Below are 20531 nucleotides of genomic sequence, written 5' to 3'. Positions count from 1 at the left end.
CCCCCCTCCACACACACACACACACACACACACACACACACACACACACACACACACACACACACACACACACACACACACACACACACACACACACACACACACACCACACACACACACACACACACACACACACGAGCTCCTCCTAGACTCCCCCAACCCCAGCTCCCCGCTCCCCCTGTGGCATTCTTGGGGGCGCACTGCACCTTTAAAGAAAATATGAGGGAGGCCTAAGAGGGAGGCCCAACAACAGAGTCTTTGTGCTGCCGCGGAGCACACACACACACACACACACACACGCACACACACACACACACACACACACACACACATACACACATATACACACATCAGTGGTGTCAGACAGGTTTTATTAGAGTGAGAGAGGGAGGGAGGAGGAGGAGGAGGAAGGGGAAGGAGGGGTGAGGAGGTCACTGCTCAGCTTGGAGGCCTGAGAGCACAGTGTGAGTGTGTGCGTACGGGCGCATGTGTGTGTGTGTGTGTGTGTCAGCTCGGCGTGTGAGTTCTTCTGACTTGTCATCGCTCCCCTCTGTAAATCATCGCCTCTGACACAGCCTTTAATAACAGTGCATTTTTTAATTCATCAGGGTCACACACACACCCCCCTACACACACACCTACACACACCAACAAACACACGCACTCTAAAGGCTACTTTCTCTCCTTAACAGGATTCCGAAAAATGGCTGACACATACAGTAGGTTTCTTTAAAAGGAGGGAGGGTTGTTGAGGGAGTGAGAGGATCCATTAGATTTCATTTTGCTACGTGTGTATGCTGATCTTGCAGCACGTATGTGAACGTGTGTGTGTGTGTGTGTGTGTGTGTGTGTGTGTGTGTGTGTGTGTGTGTGTGTGTGTGTGTGTGTGTGTGTGTGTGTGTGTGTGTGTGTGTGCGCCTGGCTCAGGTTGCTAAAGCAAACAGGTCTGTGTGTGTGATGAATCTGGCCTCTAATCCGCCCAGTGTGTTTGGGTGAGAGAACGCAGGAATAAGCAAAGAAGTCTAAACAGAGAGAGAGAGACAGGTGGGTACCATATGTTGGAGTAGTCCGTCAGCACAGACTGAGGTCCATTGTTGACGGCCGAAACGAAACAAACCGGTCCCCCTCCTACCCTCTCCTCCTCATCTCCCCCCGTAGATAAACAGCCCCCGGGGCAGACAGTGGGCTGTCCTTGAGGGAGAAGGAGGAGGAGGAGGAGGAGGAGGAGGAGGAGGAGGAGGAGGAGGAGGAGGAGGAGGGGGGGAGGGAGTTAGGAAAGGGCAAGGGGGAGGCAGGTGGTATCAGATTTCTTTGCTCTTAGACCAAGAAGAGAAGTACCAAAAAAGAAGAAAGTAGCACAAGTGAGAGTCCTTATAGTTGCATCTGTCCGCGAGTCAGCTTAACCAGGCCAGACGAAGCGAGTGATTCAGGCAGTGTCGGCCGCACCAGATCTCTCCAGCGCCAACCAAGAATCTCCTCTACGCCTTACCAGCTCATCAGCCTGGGAAGAGAGGCTAGTAATGCACTGCTCCTCCATTCCTAAAGCTCCTTTTTGTACCCAGGAGAGAGTGAGAGATGGCGAGAGGTGTAGAAAGATACACGGTGAAGACGTAGAGAAAAGGCTGGTCACACCCAGCTGCTCCTCTACAGGCCTGCACGCTTTCTGATTTTTGGATCAGTAGGAGAGACCAGGTTCAGAAAGGAGCTGTGGATTTTGTTTTTTTCACACTTACTTCTATCTTTCACTCTTTCAGGAGTGCTGTCATTGAAGCTGAAAGCCAAGCTAAAGCTGCGTCTACGCTGCCGTCCTCCTGGGTCACACTGCTGTGACCCCTTGTATCCGTTTGCACTGAACTTCCTCACTTAAGCACCAAAGAAACACCACCAAACTCCAATAAACCCCTCTCCCTTACTTGACTTTCTCCTTCTTGCTTGGTCTTTGCTACTCCCTGCTAGTTTCCCTGCCTTTAAATCTCTCCTATCTTCTCTTTCTCTGGATACACAGAGGGAATCATGATCAGAGGAGAAGATGAAACAAGAGTGAACAGATGTAACACAATCTACAAAGCATGTAAATGTGTAAAAAAAAGGATGATGATACTACAGCACCAGCAGCTCACCTGTGTTCAGAAGCTGGCCTAGTATTTACACCCACACACTGTACACACTGTACACAAAGTGGGATCACTGAAGAGGTGACAGTTAGAAGGATTGCTATATGACTTTGGGGCATATGTGAGTGAAGGCTTGGTTACAGCCGCGGTGGAATCTCACGTATCAAATGCATCACTGTCAGTCACCACAAAAACCAGATTGCTTTCCCAGATCACACCCCTCTTTCTTTCTCTCCGTCTATATCACCCGATCTGTCTCTCGCCTTCACTCTGCCGCTCCATATAATGTATAACTCACAAAAGTTTGCCTGGCATTTCTCCAAGTATTCTGTCTTTCTTGTGCCCTGCCCCCTCCCCTCTCCGATCGAGAAATCTGTTACCCATACCCTTATTCGCCACAGTAAATTCTGAGAGCAGATATGGGTTAGACGGAGGACTAAAATAGATTGTCTAGGCCGATGGAAACCAAGCCTTGTGAATGCAGCTGTTGGACTTATGAGAGGACCCTCGCCTTCCCTTGACTGTCAGACAAAGACTACCGTGACGGCAGCTGTGCGACCGGGATAGGTAGTTAAAGGTAAAGCTGTGTCTAGGATTAGCACATCAATATTCAAGGGATCATTCTAATACATTTGTTGCATTTTAAAACGGAAAAAAACTACCGACAGCTATGGTGCATGTTACTGTAAATTGCGCAGAAGATTGACACTCTCATACCACATTGTAGTTGTTAACTGTGCAACCAGCAAGGCCAAAGTCTGGAAGTTTTTATCCCGTCCAAACATTACAGGAGCTGATTTCACTGACGCTAATGTTTTCCACCAGACGTTTCATTTAACTGGAAATATGCAGAATTATTTTAGGGCAAAAACATAAATTGCTCAGCAGCAATCTAATATATATCTACTATCTAATATATATCATTCCAATAACTTGTATATAGACTCGTACTGCACTATTCCACATACTCACTTTATTTTAGAACTATTTTTCTTTTTGTATTACCTTTTACTATCTGTATTATTATTATGTTGCATTGTTGGAGAAGCCTGTGACATAAGATTTTCAACGACATAATTACTCTGTAGCTATGTCAGTTTGACAATAAAGAACCTTGAACCTTGAACCTTGAGCATGGACAGGTCGCAGCATTATTCTTTGTTGCAGTGAGAACTAAGTGATCTTGAAGTAACGCCAGCTTTAACACTGTTGTGAGTAAATGTTTAATAGTTATAAAGTAATTGGTTAAAAACTGATATCACGGAAAATTAAATTAAATAGGTTGATGGTGTAAGGGAACAGGGAGTGGGATATATATTTAGGGCAGATCAAGGGTTTCCAGGGGTAAACATACAGGGGTAAGGGGCAGCCTGAACCAAAGCCTGCTAAAGCCGCTCAATTTCACGGTGGGTTACAGATAAACTACACTCGGCCAAGACTTCGCCCCTTTCCCTTGACTCTTCCTCACGTACTCCTTCTCCTTTTCTGGTATTAATCAGGTCTTTCCGGCCTCCCTTCAACAGCTTTCCTGCCATTTGTTTTTGCTCATAGCAACGTTGACTTCAAACCATTGGTCCACCAATATAACTGTGCTTAAATGGCACTGAGTACCTCAATCTGTTTAGCTGGAACTATCTGGGACACCTTCAGAAACACCAGCCAGCCACAATCCCGTTCAGCTATTTAATGTAATATTTCCGCAATATAAAAGGCACAGTTCGAGAGCTGAGGTTTTAAAACGGCTGAAGCTAGCTTCTCTGGGCCCAGACTGACCATTAAATAGAGGAAAGACCGCATTCAAGAGCCAACGCAATAAAAACTCACAAACTCCAAAAGAACTTCAAAATATGCCGTAATGTTTGAAAACCCTGGCCTATTTTAGATTTTTTTTTCACATCCTATTTTTCACAAAAGGGACCTGTTCTAAACGATGGGGACCCTGCCGTTTTCCAGATGGTTCTCTTCAGTTCTAAACTGTTTCGTGAAACGAGAAAACCTCTCCCCTTCAACTATGTCCTTACACTCATCTAATGTTTCTATTGATTCACAGGGGTATACGCACAGTCATAAAAAGGAGCTGACTGAATACCCAGGGCTGCTCTATATCATTACACAATTCATCATCATACATACACATCTTGAACACACACACACAGAAAGAAATCTACCTCTCCTCCTAAGGAGATGTTGTCAGCTTTTCTGTGTTAAGTGAAGGGAAAAGGGCATAAAGAGACAATTAAAGATAATGATGAGTTGAGCAGGGATAGAAAGAGAAAGGAACTCCCTTCCTGAGAATATAAAAGCAGCTCCCTCTGTGCTGTAGGCCTCATCTCAGTCGAGGCGGCTAATTGATGGCAAATAGCTCTACAGCAGTTTCCTTCCCCACACACACACACAAATACACGTCATATATTATATACACATATGCAGTTTCCCTGCGGTTTTCAACACAGCTCGTTTGGCAAGAGAGAAAGGTCTCACTCCAGACAGACCCAGCCCATAACGGAAAACACTCACACACACACACTGACAGACACGCACTCACACAAACACACAGTGTACCTTATAATATTTAGCTCTTATCTTGTATAAGGTGGGACAGTTAAGTAGTTTGCTCATGCTCTTGGGAAGGTGGGAACATTTAAGTGTTTGTGTGACTTCCAGAGCTTTAACTGCTTCTCCTGCCCAGCGAGAGTCACTCCCGAGAGGCTAGACTGAGCGAGACCAGCCCATGATGGGGATAGCACTAGCCTGGCAACCAGGCCTCACATATGGAAACCGTTTAACTGTTATTATTAATATCCAAAAAAAAATATCAAAATCAAACTAATAACACATGCAAGACACTGCCAAGACTCAGCTCAGGAGACAGAGGGAAAACACATACATACACAAACAGAGACTGTCTGCCATGTGCACACGCATACACACATGAAGACTAATGTACACACACAGACGCCTATTGGTTCAACAGAAAAACACACTCCTAGTCAGTGGCCTGTAAAAGTATTAGCCTGCCTGCCCGCTTGGATGGAAATAAAACTCTCTTTCATGTTTTTGGTTCAGAGGGTTTTTACACCTGGTTGTGGCTGTGGAGATGGACCCACCCTCGCACCCACCATTACCACACACACACACACACACACACACACACACACACACACACACACACACACACACACACACACACCACACACACACACACACACACACACACACACACACACACACACACACACACACACACACACACACACACACACACACACACGCATATAAACAGCGGAAGTGGGCAGGAGCAACAAAGACCGGCTGCTGTACCATAACTTCTAAACAAGAACAAAATCTTTAACTTCCCCAAATGAGAAGCAGGGGTGTGTTCCAGAAAGGGGAAATGGGGAAGTGTGTGTGTGTGTGTGCACGCTAGACTGTGTGATTTAGTAAAAGGGTCAATACAACCAGATGTGAAAAGGCACATTTTGTCATTTAAAATACCTCAAAGCGCAAAATAATTCCTTTTCTATTGAAAGAAAAAAATGCTGACCTGGGTATCTTTGACTCACTATCAAAAATGTTTCACTTGCTTTCAAAAATGTAAGAAAGTGTTTACTCTGCTAGACAACTGTTATGAGTCCATTAGGACAAGTACAAAGATAATTAAGAAGTGTTGTTATTTAAACTACCCATGATCAATTGATTTAATTAACCTCAACCACTTATTTGGAAGTACAAAATTGACATGGCTACTTTTCATAAAAAGAAATATTATTATTATTTTGACCTACTGTACACTTCTTGTTTTCTCTGTTGTAGCTTCTAATAATTGGTTAAGATAATAGAGTTAAAACGGGGTATAACCTGTCTTGTACTAATTATAAAGCAATGAAAACTGTGTGTTAACTGTTATACAAAACAGATTTATTTTTGGGGAAATCTGTCCTTGAATGAGCGTTCATTCAGAGCAGCATTTATAACAGACTCATTCCAGCAAGTTTCTAATTACGTTTTTATATATTAATATATTTGGGTGAGAAGCAAATATAACACATCCAGGAGTTTTCTGATTTGACCTTTTATAATTGTCTTAATTAGAGGCCCAACTGATTCCTTACTACATCTCAAATGCACTTTATTTTAAAGATGTTTTTAGTTAAGGAAAACTCACAAAAACACAAATTCAGTCTGTCTGTCAGGTGGAAAAAAAAGGCCGTCACACACTGTCCCAGAGCTCAAGAAGAAAGCAAAAGAGAGAGCTACATTCCTCTCCTCCTCCTGTTGACTCTAATCTCTCCTTTAAAATGGCTCTCACAAAGAACCAGCGCAGACTAGCTAATTAGCAACACTTTAGGCCTCTGCAGCTATTGTGTGTGTGGTGTGTATATGTGTGCGTTCATTGTGTGCACCGACGGGCTCTCGACTGTTTCCAGGGTAACTACTTGCCAAGCAGCCTTGTAAGCGTTGCACATTTTGTCTTTACTCCCTACTTTCTCTGCTCCCCCTCTCGGTGTCCATCACTTTGTGTGAGTCCAGAGTGGGGGAATAAAGGAGTACAGACCTTTAAGAAAAGAGAGGACACTATAGGACCAAGATATGAGCATTTTTCAGTCTGTGTGGGTGGGGGTTGTAAACTAATGCTCTCTTTTTTTGAGTGCCTTGCCCCTAGTGAACTTTGAAACACTGCATGAGCCCACGTCAATTAAAACCAATTACGGCTGTTGCTTTTTGATTGGGGAAGCTGAAGACCAATGTGAACAGGCATCCACACACACAGTCACACCGTAGTGTCACTGACCAGAAGCAGTAATGAGGTCATGCAGCTTTGCTCGCTGACCTATGACCTCTTAAAAAGGCCTCAGTCACCATGGCGATCCCTTCTGAAGAGTGAGAGTCAACAATCCACTTTTTCACCCTCAGGAACTTCTCCGTGAAGAGTGTCCGTCCCTGCTCATGTGTGTGTGTACATGTGTGTGTTATTTACCTGCCAGCACAGCAAGGCCAGTGTTAAGTGCTTTCAAACACTTCCATGGCAACCAAACCCAACCTAACCCCTTCAGGTGCCCGGGTTTTGTGTGTATTACTCAGTCTCCACAACAGAGAGAAGATACACACAGCACACAAACACACACACATCTTCCTTTTGCTGGTATCTGTCCATTCTTGTCTCTCAGCTTCTCGCTGGTTGGGTCAACCAACCGTGACTGTGTCCATGCGGCTGATCTGGCCTGGGGGACCATGTCTACTGTCAGTCTGCTTTTTACCCACAAGACTTGTAGCCTTGTACAGTAGCATGGTTCTTCAGAGGACCTCAGACGATAACCTTTATTATTAAACAGATTTTACAGTTTTCCTCAATTCAGTGTGACGTACCTAATACCTATTTCAGAAACTGCCGTAATGCCAATACATTTACTCTTTAATTAGAGTTTGAATGTATTTGTGGCGGTCTAAGAGCTAATACAAAAGGAAAGGAACTGAAATGACATCAATAATGATACTCCAATAGTCACACTCAGTTGATTCTGAAAATCCAACAGCTTGGCTGGAAAAAATATATTTGTATGGATGCTCATAAATACAATATCTCGGCATCTGGGAATTAGGTCTTAACGCAACCAAGTAGGAAATATGAGGAAGAGGAGTCCTTAACAATACATTACTGACCATGAGATTTGCAGGTGTGTTTACGTGTCTGGAGTGCAAGAATACAAACGTGTCTATGTTAAAGTGCAAACCCCAATTTAGAGAATGAAAGATGCCCCAAAATCTATACATTCAAAATGTAGAAGCAGATTCATATGAAGAGAGATCGTCAGCACATAAAAAAGGGAAGTAAACGTCAAAGAAGACAGATAAAGGGACCTGCTGGTGCTATGAAGACTCTTAGAGGAAGTTGGTGTTCTATAGGTTTCTTTGTATCGCCGCGGTTACAGCAGTGGGTGTTCTGTAATGCTAGGCAACCAAACTGGCCCCTCCTCTGTCTCAGCATGACCTCTGGTGACCTGTGAACTACACTGACCTCAGACATAAAGAGGAAGGCCTGGCCCAGACCAAGGGAAAGCTTTTAGGAGGTGACAGCACTCAGAGAGAGGCCTGGCACTGATTTACTGGCCCGCACACACGACCAACACACACACACACAGACGGACATACAGACAAAAAAATGACACGCAGACACACATGTCATGCAGATGCACGAACATAATGTAATTAAATTCAATCCCACTGCGCTGACAAATTCGTCTGAATTGTTTTTCTTTCACCTTTTCCTCCTCTCTTATAGCCACCCCTTCACCTCACTCTCCTCTGCACTCCTGACCTGAAAGTGAACTCTGGTTGAGAGCTGGAGGTCAAACAGGACATAACTGTCCCAGTGACCAAAATTCACCTCCCATAATTCAGCAATGGCCGAGCAGCCGGAGCTATAGAATCGCATGCGTCTGAAAAACCTCCCCAACTCCCTCCATACGGGCCATAATTACTGAGTCTAGCCAATCTAACAGGAAGCCATACGTTATCTGAATCATCCAGCATCTCTCATCGTCTGTTAATGCGCAAAGCAATCTCACACATCTGTCCGCAGAGCACTCCCGCCATCAAACCCAAATGCACGCTTTTGCACATGTGTGCGCACACAAAAAAAACAGCTATCTTTCATCAGTGTTTGTGTATATCTGAGATCTGTATCAGTTCCCCCTGATCTCCAGTCATCACTGTGGCTCCTTAATTACACCCTTCATTAACTCACATCAGCTCTGTGCATGTGTGTAACTGCCTGTGTGCATATGAGAGAGGGGGAGAAACAATGATTGCCATTATGTGTGTGTGCATTTTAGAGAGAAAAATAGATTATGACAAATGGGACTGGGGATCGAAGCTCTGAACCAATTTCTTAAACTGCCTTTTTCTCAGCAAATGTTCTCTTTGAACACTTGGGGAAGGAAGGCCGCTGCTAGAAAAATCTCACTTTATATATACTTGTAGGAGCAAGTTATGGTAGGAAAAAAAACAGAGAGAAAGAAAGAAAAATCTCTAGCTGGCTTTTTTAAGCTGACCGATGGACCGCACTCCTGAGAGGAAACGGCACCTTTTTGTCATTGTCCCCCCCTTTTTCTCCCTCCTTCCTCCCCCACCTCTCTTCCTCGACATCACGGGCCGCAACTACTGCTGCCGGAACACCAGAAGCGGTTCATTGATGGCGAGGGAAAAGGAGGAGACATGAAATGGGTGAGAAAGGAGGGACGGGGGGAAGTGGTGGAGCTCAGTGCGGACTCACATTTGCAAAAAAAAAAAAAAAAGTCAGGGGGGATGAGAGAGGTAAAGAAAAGAAAAGAATTGAAGACACCTGGTTCTCGTCAGAGCACCCTCCACACACACACACACACACACACAGACACACTTTGAGGTTTGTTAGGATTTATCCTGCTTACATTTCTCCTCTGCTATGCATCATTTCATGTCTACACCCGTGCCCAGCACCTCAACAAAGTGCCATACACTCTCCACTGCACTCTCACTTTTCCACCTCTCCTTCCTCCCGCCGCCCTATAACTCCGCTCTTTGTTTTCCTCCCTCCCTCCCCTCGATGATGGGGCAGAACTGGTCTTCGCCCCCTCTTCCCTTTATTCCCTCTCTCTTCCCTCTCTCCTGCTCTGTTCTTTCTGGGGAGGCAGACAGGCCACATTCCACAGGGAGGCCCAGGCGCCCTTTTCTGACACGTCTCAGCGTTACACCCCTCCCTCATCCCTCTAGCCCACCAATGCCCCCCGACCCCCCCACCCACCCAGTATGCTGCTTCTTTGCGCCTCCTTTTACCTCTGTTTTCTCCGGCTGTATGTCCCATATCCTGAATACCTCTTCTCCGGACACCCACTTGCTCATTTGTCCGCTGGCCACCTACCTGTGACCTTCATTTATCTATCTATTTGTCTATATATTCATTTGTCTATCTATCTATCTATCTATCTATCTATCTATCTATCTATCTATCTACCTAACTATGTATCTTTCTATCTGTATATCTATCTATGAGGAAACACACACAAAATGAGAAAAAAGGAAACAAAAAACAGAGAGGGGCCAGTGGATGTGGTTTGATGGCTGGAGATGGCTGTGATTTCTCTCAGGTTCCCAAGGGGCCCAAGGAAAGACGGCTTTGTGTTCTGACAAGACCGCGCTGTCAGAAGTTCTGTGTGTGTGTCTTTTTTGCTCCAGTGCGCACTGGCATGGTGTTTAAGCACCAACACTAGTCTGCAGTACACCTTCAGGTGAGAGACTCAAGCGTGGAGGAGAAATGAACAAGAAGAGGAGGAGGTATATCTAAGACTTTAAGGGTGAAGCGAGGAAGCAGTTTCTTATACAATTTAGTCAGGTGACCAGTGTCAGTATATAGAAGCAGTCTGTGTCAGACAATATTGATTTTAGTGGGCACAAGCTTTAAAAAATGACAGCCTCTATGGTCACCTAGCACAACTAGTCGTGCGATGGAATAAGGGATGAAGAAAGTAAAACAAAATAGTTTGTGGGTATGAACACTACGAGAAAAAAAGCAAAAAAATTCTGAAACCTGAAGTGGTCAGTATAATAGAAATTATAAAATATTAATTTACAATAAACTTAAGAAATATCACCAGCATTCCACTGAATGTAACAGATTTCAATACTTTTTTTCAAGGCTGTGAATTTTTGAAGTAGATTTAAATGTTTTTTTAATGGAGAAAAAAAATCAAGCAAGAATGAGAAAACTTGATGAATAAAGAAATAAAAATCAGCTGGTTTTTACATCAGAGCAGCCACTCAACAGTGCTCACTGGCACAGAAACGCCATCTTATCCAAGGGGTGAGGGCGCGGGTTAGGGAGAGGTGCAGGGACACACAGAAAAATATAGAGTAACTTCCCAACATGGAAATGTAAAAGAAGGAGAAAATATAGGTTTCTGAGGATTACACTGATAAATTCTAACTTTTTATTATATACTGACTTACCACTGAACTGTACAGTAAAACAGCCATAAACTAGGAAAAGGCTGTAGTGGCAAAAAGTAAAAAAATATCCCTAGTACAGGAAGGACACACCTATGCCTCATGACAACTCAAATCTTTTCAATCTGCCCAAATTGAGCTGAACAGAAAGCTCTAAATACAGAATTGCTACAATAAATTGCTGTGTATTTACTGCTACATTATATGTGGATGTAACATTTTTTGAGAGGTGAGGGCTGGGATCTGGAGGAAAGGTTGTGCTTGTCTTTCATGGTCCACAGCGCATAGAGGGAAAAAGAAGTACAGTGAGGGAGAGGAAGAGAAAAAGATGGAAAGAGAGAGGGAGGTATGTTTGTGGTCGGTAGCCCGCTCAAGAGAGGAAATACCAGGGTGCACACACACACACACACACACACACACACAGGTGCAAAAACATAGAGAGCAGAGACACGTCCGAGAGAATAAAGACCCGCTTTGTATGAGCTACAGGTTTAGTGTTTATGTATGTGCATTTGTGCGTGGCTGTGTGTGTGTGTCCTCGGATGAAGGTTGCTGAGGAAGCAGGGTGAGGATGCAGTCAGGGGAAGGAGGAGGGAGAGCAGGACAGGAGTGAAGGGCCTTGAGTGTTCTTCATTCACCTAAGGCTCCATCATTATAATTAGAGGGCATCATTTTAGCAGCAGGGAGGAAACCCTGATTTTCTTCCCCTGGGTTTCCTCAACCTGAAACTCAGCTGGTGTCGGAGAGCCAAGAACTCACATCACTGAATCTTTGTGATGGGCGGTCCCAACACACACGCAAATATTCATACACAAAACGAGAGGGAATGATACATATTGCACACTTGCTTATACAGCCAATGAATGCAGTAGCTAGGAACATTTCTTCTATCCTAATCTTTTCATCATTTGCAGCAAATGGCAGAAAATATGAATCAGTGAGTTTCCGTCATTGGATGACAACACTCTGCAGACATTCTTATGTGGTTATGGACAAATGACTAATGAGGAGACCTTTGGATGAGAAAATACATTTTATATTGAGCTCTTATTTGTGTGTTTGTGTGTAAAGGCTCGGGTCAATTGGAGTGCAATTAGAAAATAGTTATGTGAATCTTTGGGGAATGAGAAATTAAAATGTAGAATTTCATCCAAGAAGTTCCAGGAAGTTTGGAAATTCAGTGTCCAGTGTGTGTGTGTGTGTGTGTGTGTGTGTGTGTGTGTGTGTGTGTGTGTGTGTGTGTGTGTGTGTGTGTGTGTGTGTGTGTGTGTGTGTGTGTGTGTGTGTGTGTGTGTGTGGAGGGGGGCTGACGCACAGGAGGCAAGACAAATAGCATTACTGGAAACACTACATGCTGACGTGTCAAACACACACAAACAGCACTTCATGGATCAGTGAAAAAATAAAACAGACTCTCCCACACACACTTCTTGAGCATCCTACTGTATATCGAGTGTGGCTATTTCTATTTTAAAATGGGGCAAACTGACAGGACAAAATGGCTTTTGCACCTACAGGGAACCTCAGGTGTGTTCTCTAATATTTTCTCAACCAGCTACATGTAACATATCTCAGTGTGAACCCTGGTGTATGATTTATCATGGTGGACTGTGTCCCATTGGAAATAATTGGCACATTATGAACTGTGGGTAATTAAAGCACCTACAAGCCAACCTGTCAGAGCTTTCCACTGTTCATGCAAGCCTGACAATTACTGGAGTCTGGCCGACTACGTGTTGTCACATATGAACATTATGCAACAGCTTGGTGTGTACATAATGTTCTATAGAAGCGTACAGTACATATGTACAAGTTGCACAAATGGGAGGTGTTGCAAAACAAGTTCTCGCAGGCACGTATGTACAGGTAGATATGTAAACAAAAGTTCAAATGCTTGCACGACAGGCACACACACACACACACACACACACACACACACACACACACACACACACACACACACACACACACACACACACACACACACACACCACACACACACACACACACACACACACACACACACACACACACACACACACCTGTTGCTGTTGCAGGTGCAGTAGGTCGACTGCACTGATCTCTCCATTGGTGTCTCCGTTAGATCCGCCCTCTCTACCTCCCCCTCCATCTGATTGGCTGCTGACTCCGTTTTGGTTGGACGGTGCCGTTCGAATGGTCTCAGAGGCTGATTCCACCATCATCACTGGCACCTGAGAACAGAGAAGAAGAAAGGGGGGTTAAGGGTGGAGGGGCAAAACAACACATAGATTGAACAAAAGTGACCGGGGCAGTTTGAGCAGAAAGCCTGCTCCCATCTGAGCGAACAAACAAGGCAGGAAACTAAAGTAAACACACGCAGAGATAGGGAAGTGAATTGTGTGTGCTTATGTGCGCGAGTGTGTGCACGTGTACTTTTTGAAAAGGGCTTTTGGTCATGAACCAAACACACAAAAACATGCCCAAGTGGCCACAAAGCAACACCTGAAGCAGACACTTTTTTGTCTTCATGTAAATGTGTGTCTAGGAGCGAACGCAAGGATTAGGATAAGACGTGCAGCAAATCTAAACTGACAAGGCTGTTAATACTCTGCTATATAGTTAAATAACACAGACATTTCTCCAATAATCAGAGGTGGCATGTGTGCACTGTGTGAGATCCATGAGCAGGTTGGTCTTTGAGAAAGATCTGTTTGATGCACCTTCATAGGGCCTCTCTAATTAGACCGTGTTCCTTTCACAAAACCCGACAAAACGAGCCGTTCCTGGATGTGTTGTTGTTTTTTGAGAAACAACGCCTCGCAAACACACAGGCGCATTTGCCATCGTTAGGAGCCTGAGCGTGGGAGAGAGGAGCCGCCGAGACACACACATACGCGCGCAGAACACACACAAGGCTGCTAACACAAAACAAAACAAACCTTCACACAAGCACGCAGGCTGTGAACTCCTAATGACAAGCTCAATCTCGTCTTTCCGCCTCATCCAGTTTTAGAAATTAACACACACACACAAGCGCATAGTTTTTAAGGGGAAAGTTCTAATGCTTTTATTTCAGCAACCCAGGGTGGATACACAAAACGCCATCGAGGCATTGTACCCGCCGTCTGTGTGTATGTGCGTATGTTTCAGAAGCCTACAACCCATGCCTTCTGGGGAAACAATAAAAGGCATTTCATGAGAGAATCTAACTTTTCTTTTCCTCTGAGGCAATAGCAGGTGGAGCTGTGTGTGTGTGTGCTGTGTATGTGTGTGCATAGGCCTATTTTCTTTTGCTAACAGCAGGTGAAGGTGTGAAAGAGCGCTGGTGGCTCTGTTAATGGAATGTTGCCAGATGCTTGCTGAGGGACAGGGACCTGAGTGTGTGTGTGTGTGTGTGTGTGTGTGTGTGTGTGTGTGTGTGTGTGTGTGTGTGTGTGTGTGTGTGTGAGTGTGTGTGGGGGGGGTCGATACAAGTGTATGCAGGTGTATGGGCTGGTGGTTGTGCTTGTAAAAGGGTCAGTTAAAACAAATCCCCCCAAAAATATATTCTCTCACAAGTGGTTTTCAGTCTCATTTCTTCGGAAAAAACTCAAATGTCTTTGCTGTCATTGTATTGTTTGGACATAATGGTAGATGTTTCCGAAGCAGGTTTCTCAACATCCATACAATCTAAAATAAATATAGCTTGAGGGTACAAATATCTTTTGTTCTTCTAAGGTAGAAAGTTTATTCTTGACCTTGGAGACGGTGGGTGCCAAAAAGTGGTGAGATTTGTCAATTGTACAGAAAATTGGTTGAACTAAGCCTTTAAAAGTACATTGTGGCTACAGGCAGATTTCCCCAGTTCTCCTTAACAAGCAGCACCATTTGAAAGCCCAACCACAAATCACACTGCGGCATTTCTCCTCCCCATTGACTCTCTCCTGTGTCTCTCCTGGCACCCATCCGCCTGTGAAGTTAAGACTGCAAAGTCGAGCGTTATTGTGACATTTAAAGCTAGTCACTTAATCTCCAACCTCATTCTTCTTCCTAACACTTCCTCCTCTCTTCATTCTCCTTCCTTCCATCTCCTCCCGCCTTCGTTCAGACCTCTGCTGGGTCAAACTGCTCCCTGAGGTAATATTATGAAGCAAGCCATAGTGCTGAGTGATCAACAGATCCCGCCGCACACTCCACTGACTTTGCACTGCAGTAGAAACTCCTCGCATCATCACACGTCTCACTAAGCATGAATCACCGGCCTGCTATCTAGCCCACACTGTGCTGCGCTGTGCTGTAATGTACTGTACACCCATCTGCTTCTTACTCTTCCTCATTGACCTTATTAGCAATGAAGGGAAGAGAGATAAAGACGGACAGAGAGATAGAGCTCGCAGGTGGACAAGGACCTAATGGGAAAGTGGGGAGTGTGTGAAGACGTGAGCGCATGCCCTCTTTTTCGCACACACAGCCAGTGTGGTATGTTCGTCTAAAGGGTGTGTACTCTGTCATATCCTGTAATGGGTGTATATAAGCTGGTGTAATGGAGGTCGGGAAAAAGGCAGGGGCATAAATCTAGCCTGAAGTCTCTGATTAGGGTTATGATACACACACACAGTGCTTTAAGTTTAAGTGTTTCTGGCAGCGAAGAGGAGCTGCCCGTGCAGAGGCCTGCCTCAACCCGCCACTCACTCTTTCTGTGCCTCTGCCTCGCTCTCTCTACATGCTCAGACCCCCTCCAGCTGAACCCCTGACCTGAGAGTGTGTTGGAAGAGACATTCCCACTACCCTGAGGGGACCGAGCGAGGGAGGGAAGGAGGGGCGCAGATCAGAGAGATAAAGAATGTGTTTGGAGGAGAGGGAAATAAAAGGCCTCCTTTGCCTTTTAATTGGGATGGAGAAGAGAAGAAGGGGAAATGGGACTCAACATGTTTCTGATGACTCTGTGTGTGTTTGTCTTATAGGCTGACACCTACCTTTGTACTGTAATGGATTAGCTCACAGCCAACGCTAGGTGCATGTGTTTATGTGTATGATTGATGAGTGAAGAGGAGCTGGGATGAATCCTGTTTGAACACGTAAGCTCGTTCAGATGTTTCCCGAAAATTGTGCGCTAATAATAATCAGAACTTAACTCTCCCTCCTGCTCCTTCCCACTGCTCTGGGTGTGTGGAGTTCAAACAGGCAGAGACAAATGCCCAGTGAGCTGGCTCACAGCGGCTGACTCTCAGGCTTTGTTGGAGGGATTGGCTCTGTCAGATTCCTCCTGGTCACAGCACGTCAGAACCGTAAAGCCGGACCACTTTCACTTTCTGTGAATGTGTGTGTGAGAGAGCGTTGTGTACAGTGTGCATTTATGTGTGTATCTGTGTTTACAGCAGCTTAGTGAGATAATAAGTCTTTATCATGTTATGCCTCATGTGGGAATATTTCCAGCAGTCCCAGAACGCCTGTTCTGTTTCCTCCGCCTTGCATCAGCTCGCAGGAACGCTGCTTATTAGGCAAAGAACTGAGGGAATAAGGGTGGGAGGGAGAGTAAGGGGTGGAGGGAGAAGGAGGAAGGGGGGTAAGGAAAAAGAATTGTCTGTACCAGTATCTACACTCCATCATCTATCTACTTTCATCTGACTCTTGAATTATCTGCCTTTCTATTTGTCCCTGCATGCTGTCTTCCTCCCTCTGGTTATGCCTGGTAACTAGTGGCAAGTTCAACATTAAAGTTTTCACCCTGAAATAGAATCCACATAGGTTATTTCTATGATCTGTGATAGTTCAATCAATATTTGTGAGCAAGAGAAACACTCTTGCCGGAGACAGAAATCTGAGAATTTGGAGCTGTAACCTGTTTTGTAATCAGGAAAAAGAATTTGGAAGAGCCTCTGTTGACAATGAGTGGCTGTGTGGATTCATAAAATATTTGGTTAAGCTGTCATACCCAAAGGTGCTTTATTTCAATACAACTGACATTCACAAATTAATAAATACCCATGAAAAATATGACCCTGGTTGCTGTCATTGTGTCCATAAAATGTCCTATTTACTGTCAGTGGAGCGGCTCCAGGGTTTGTCTCTTAGAAGCTTCACAAAGAATGCGAGCTGTTACATTTCAATGCTTTGACAGAGACATGAACACACAGACAGATATTAATTTAGTAAACACTTCCACACCCATGTACTCACTTTCTCACAATGCAAACTGGCAAAGACTGCGCCACTAAATAAACTGTGATACTGCCCTCGAGGGAATCTGCTTCAACCCCAAACCCAAGAACTAACCCAACTATCAGGTCTGGGCTCCTATGTATCCATTAATCACTAGGTTCACACGTGAGAGGTACAACATGATACAAAAGTAAATGCTATCGCAAATAAATGATCTTGGCACCCAGTGAGACATTGAGTTGCAAAAAATAAACAAGTCAACACTGAGTAGTGACTATTGTAGAGACAAGGTGTTCTTGAACAATCATAGTTTCAGGACAGAGTTTCCACTAAAGCCCTGCAGCTCCTATATATCCTGCTACTTAAGCACTTTCCTATTTATCTTTCCAAGGAAGCAAATATTCAAATATCCAACCCAGTCTCACGGCATTTCGTGTTAATTTAATCTATTGATTCGTGTTCACCAACACGATTTTCACCTTTTTTTCGTGTCACACAGAACGATTTTAAATGCAATGTATTTCTATTGGTAGTATGTTTCGTGCCTGCAACACGTCTTTTTGTCCGGTCGGGTCTTGGAAGACCAGAAGCTGTGTGGTTCATAAAAACATGTTCTTACTCAATATCTTACCCTAAGCCTAACCCTATCCCTTTTATTTTAAATTGTATAATGTCTGAGTTTTTTTGCCGTCAGTGAGGAAAATAAATGGGGCTCAGAGCCTCAGAATACTGAAATCTGTATTTTATGTCATCTTTTTTTCCTTCTAATTTGTTATTATTTGGTGCAGGCACGAAACATACTACCAATATAAATACATTGCTTCTAAAATCGTTCTGTGTCAGAATACTTAAATCTGTATTTTTTTAAATGTCTTTTTCCTTCTAATTTGTTATTATTTACATTGCTTTTAAAATCGTTCTGTGTGACACGAAAAAAATGGCGAAATCGTGTTGGTGAACACGAATCAATAGATTAATTTTGTGACTATAACACGAAATGCCGTGAGACTGTGTTGAAATATCTAACTAATGAGGCTACCTTGTGCGTGTTAAGACATGTTGATTTTAAGAACAGCATCACACCTAACGCATTTCAATGAATTATTGACAGACAGGTTATGACTTTATAAAACAAGTAAATATGCAAATATGCTTCAGTTGTATTGCTGCAATACAGCTGCTGATAAAGGATTCTTCCACTGTTATGGTTCTTACTAAATACGCAATTTCCTATTCAGATACTAGTTCTTACAGACTCCTTTTTATTACTTGAGATAGCAACACTTTGGTTGCTTTAAATTCATTCTAAATACATTTTGAATAATTGTGTGTTCTTCTCTGAGTCAATTCTTCTCTACACTCCTGTAAAGAATGCCAGAAAGAGAGGAAGAGAGGATAGGAGGGATATCTGCGTGGCATTTCTGAGCTGACATGTATTAACTTCAATAAAAGAGAATGAGGTCAGGAGAAAGCTAAAGAAGTAACACACACGCATTCTCACACAAGAGAGTGCACACATAAAAACAAACTGCAAATCATTTTTTCATCACCTCCCTGTCCAAGTTTGGTTCTTTCCTCAGCAGCTGGCCTTTGCTACATGCAGGACAGATTTGCAGCAGGATATCAGAGCAGAGCAGCCAGGTTGTGCTTCCACACAGAGCTAAAGCTAGCCGCTAACAGCACTGCTCCAGGCTACTCTGGCAGCAGGCCAGCGCTAACAGGTTGGCTAACAGCAAAGGGCTAATGCTAGCTGTCTGCGGCTGCCCTGGCCCTGCTCCAGTGCTAACAGGTGAACTCCATTATCCCACAGACAGATAGTCAGTAAGATGTGGGCCAATATCTACTACTGGCTGGCTCGCTTGCTGGCTGGCTTCAAAGAGCAGCGTCCACCCAGAGAGAGGAGCTAGCAGCACTGGCCTGTATGGCTGACCTCCAGCATGCTGTGCAGCTGGCTAAGGAAGAAGCCAGTGCTGTTGTTAGGGAGTGGAGAGAAGAAGAGAGGGGCTCACATTGCAGATGATAAGAAAATCCCTAGCTATATAAACATGGGGAATTCTTCTATACTTCTGTCTGCCATATGGCATTGGGTCCGTCTGAGCATTTAAGTGAGTGTTGGTGAGTGCACGTAGCCTCTGCATGTGTGCTTTTCTGCTGTACAGTATGTAACCTGCCATATATGTTCTTTTCCCCCTTTCTTCTTTGTAGTGTATGTCGGTGTGCGCGTCCATGTGTGAATTGTGTGTCTGCTTGCCCGCCTGCAGTTCTCTGAAGACAAAGTCCCTGTTTACAGAGCCCATAAAGATTAGCCTCCCTCGGTCAGGTGGGTTCTGGAGCCATAGGTAAACACACAGCACATTCCGCACCGATGAGATCGCTTCGTATGTGTGTATGACCGGGGCAAACATACACTCCTGCCTTCACCTCGACCCTTCCTTTAGAGTGCAGTAAGTGATTTACCAGCTTGCAGACTGCTGTCTGTTCGAAATAATGGAGACAGACACAAAGATACACACACATACGATCATACCGCACACACAAATATTTGTAGAAGGAGCGGACTTCATGCACACCTCATTTATCTGAGCCTAAAATCACGGGTTGTACATTCCTAAAGAGGAAAAGCTTGCGCATGTGCGTGTTCCCGTGTGTCCATTGGATATCATCCTGTGATCATGAGGATGAAAAATCCCCCTTTTCCCCTTCATCTCTCCCCTCTGTCCGGAGAGGTAATGGAGGCTGAGGTCAGGTTATGACAGTCCACACGGCTAATACTCAGATTGTATTTAACACGGTGGAACAGAGGTGAAGAGGGGTGGGGTGGGGGGGGTTTAGGGCAGGAAGGAGAAGAGCTTGGAAAAAGAGCGACGTGCCTTTATTTGGATCTGAAACCAGCTAGAGCGTCGCGGAGCAATTAGCAGCTCTGTCCTACGAGAGCTCTTTATTAGAATGACCTTCACTGTGAGGGGGTGGAGGGAGGGAGAGAGAGAGAGAGAGAGAGAGAGAGAGAGAGAGAGAGAGAGAGAGAGAGAGAAAGGGAGAAGAAGAGACATTTTGAGAGACACAGATGAAAAGGTGTCAGTATGGGAAATGGACAAATGACATCAAGGTGAAATAGTAAACTATGATTTAAGTACATTGAGATTTAATTTTCGTATTTGCGTGTCGTGAGAAAGGTGTGTGCTGAATTTGATCTGTTTGACCCTCGGTCCACCATGTACCAAAGAACAGGTTGACATGAGTGACAAGCATTCATAAACGCACAGGCAGAAAACACGATTCTATTTTAGCCTTCTCTAGTCTGAAAGAATGAATGAA

The 20531-nt window shown here is 44.3% G+C and overlaps 1 protein-coding gene across 3 annotated transcripts in view; it reads right to left on the bottom strand.

Annotated features, from left to right (window-relative positions):
* The window catches only part of foxp4 (forkhead box P4), a 91920-nt gene that overhangs the window by 45318 nt on the left and 26071 nt on the right, over positions 1-20531 (bottom strand). For all 3 annotated transcript variants that reach the window (XM_034135020.1, XM_034135022.1, XM_034135021.1), the window contains exon 2: positions 13136-13306. In XM_034135020.1, the coding sequence (XP_033990911.1) occupies positions 13136-13297 (162 nt within the window). In that variant the 5' untranslated portion in view covers positions 13298-13306. The remainder of the gene's footprint in view (positions 1-13135; positions 13307-20531) is intronic.

Source organism: Trematomus bernacchii, unplaced genomic scaffold (genome assembly GCF_902827165.1).
Source record: "Trematomus bernacchii unplaced genomic scaffold, fTreBer1.1, whole genome shotgun sequence".
NCBI lineage: Eukaryota > Metazoa > Chordata > Actinopteri > Perciformes > Nototheniidae > Trematomus > Trematomus bernacchii.
This window is presented reverse-complemented; position numbering and strand designations above follow the sequence as displayed.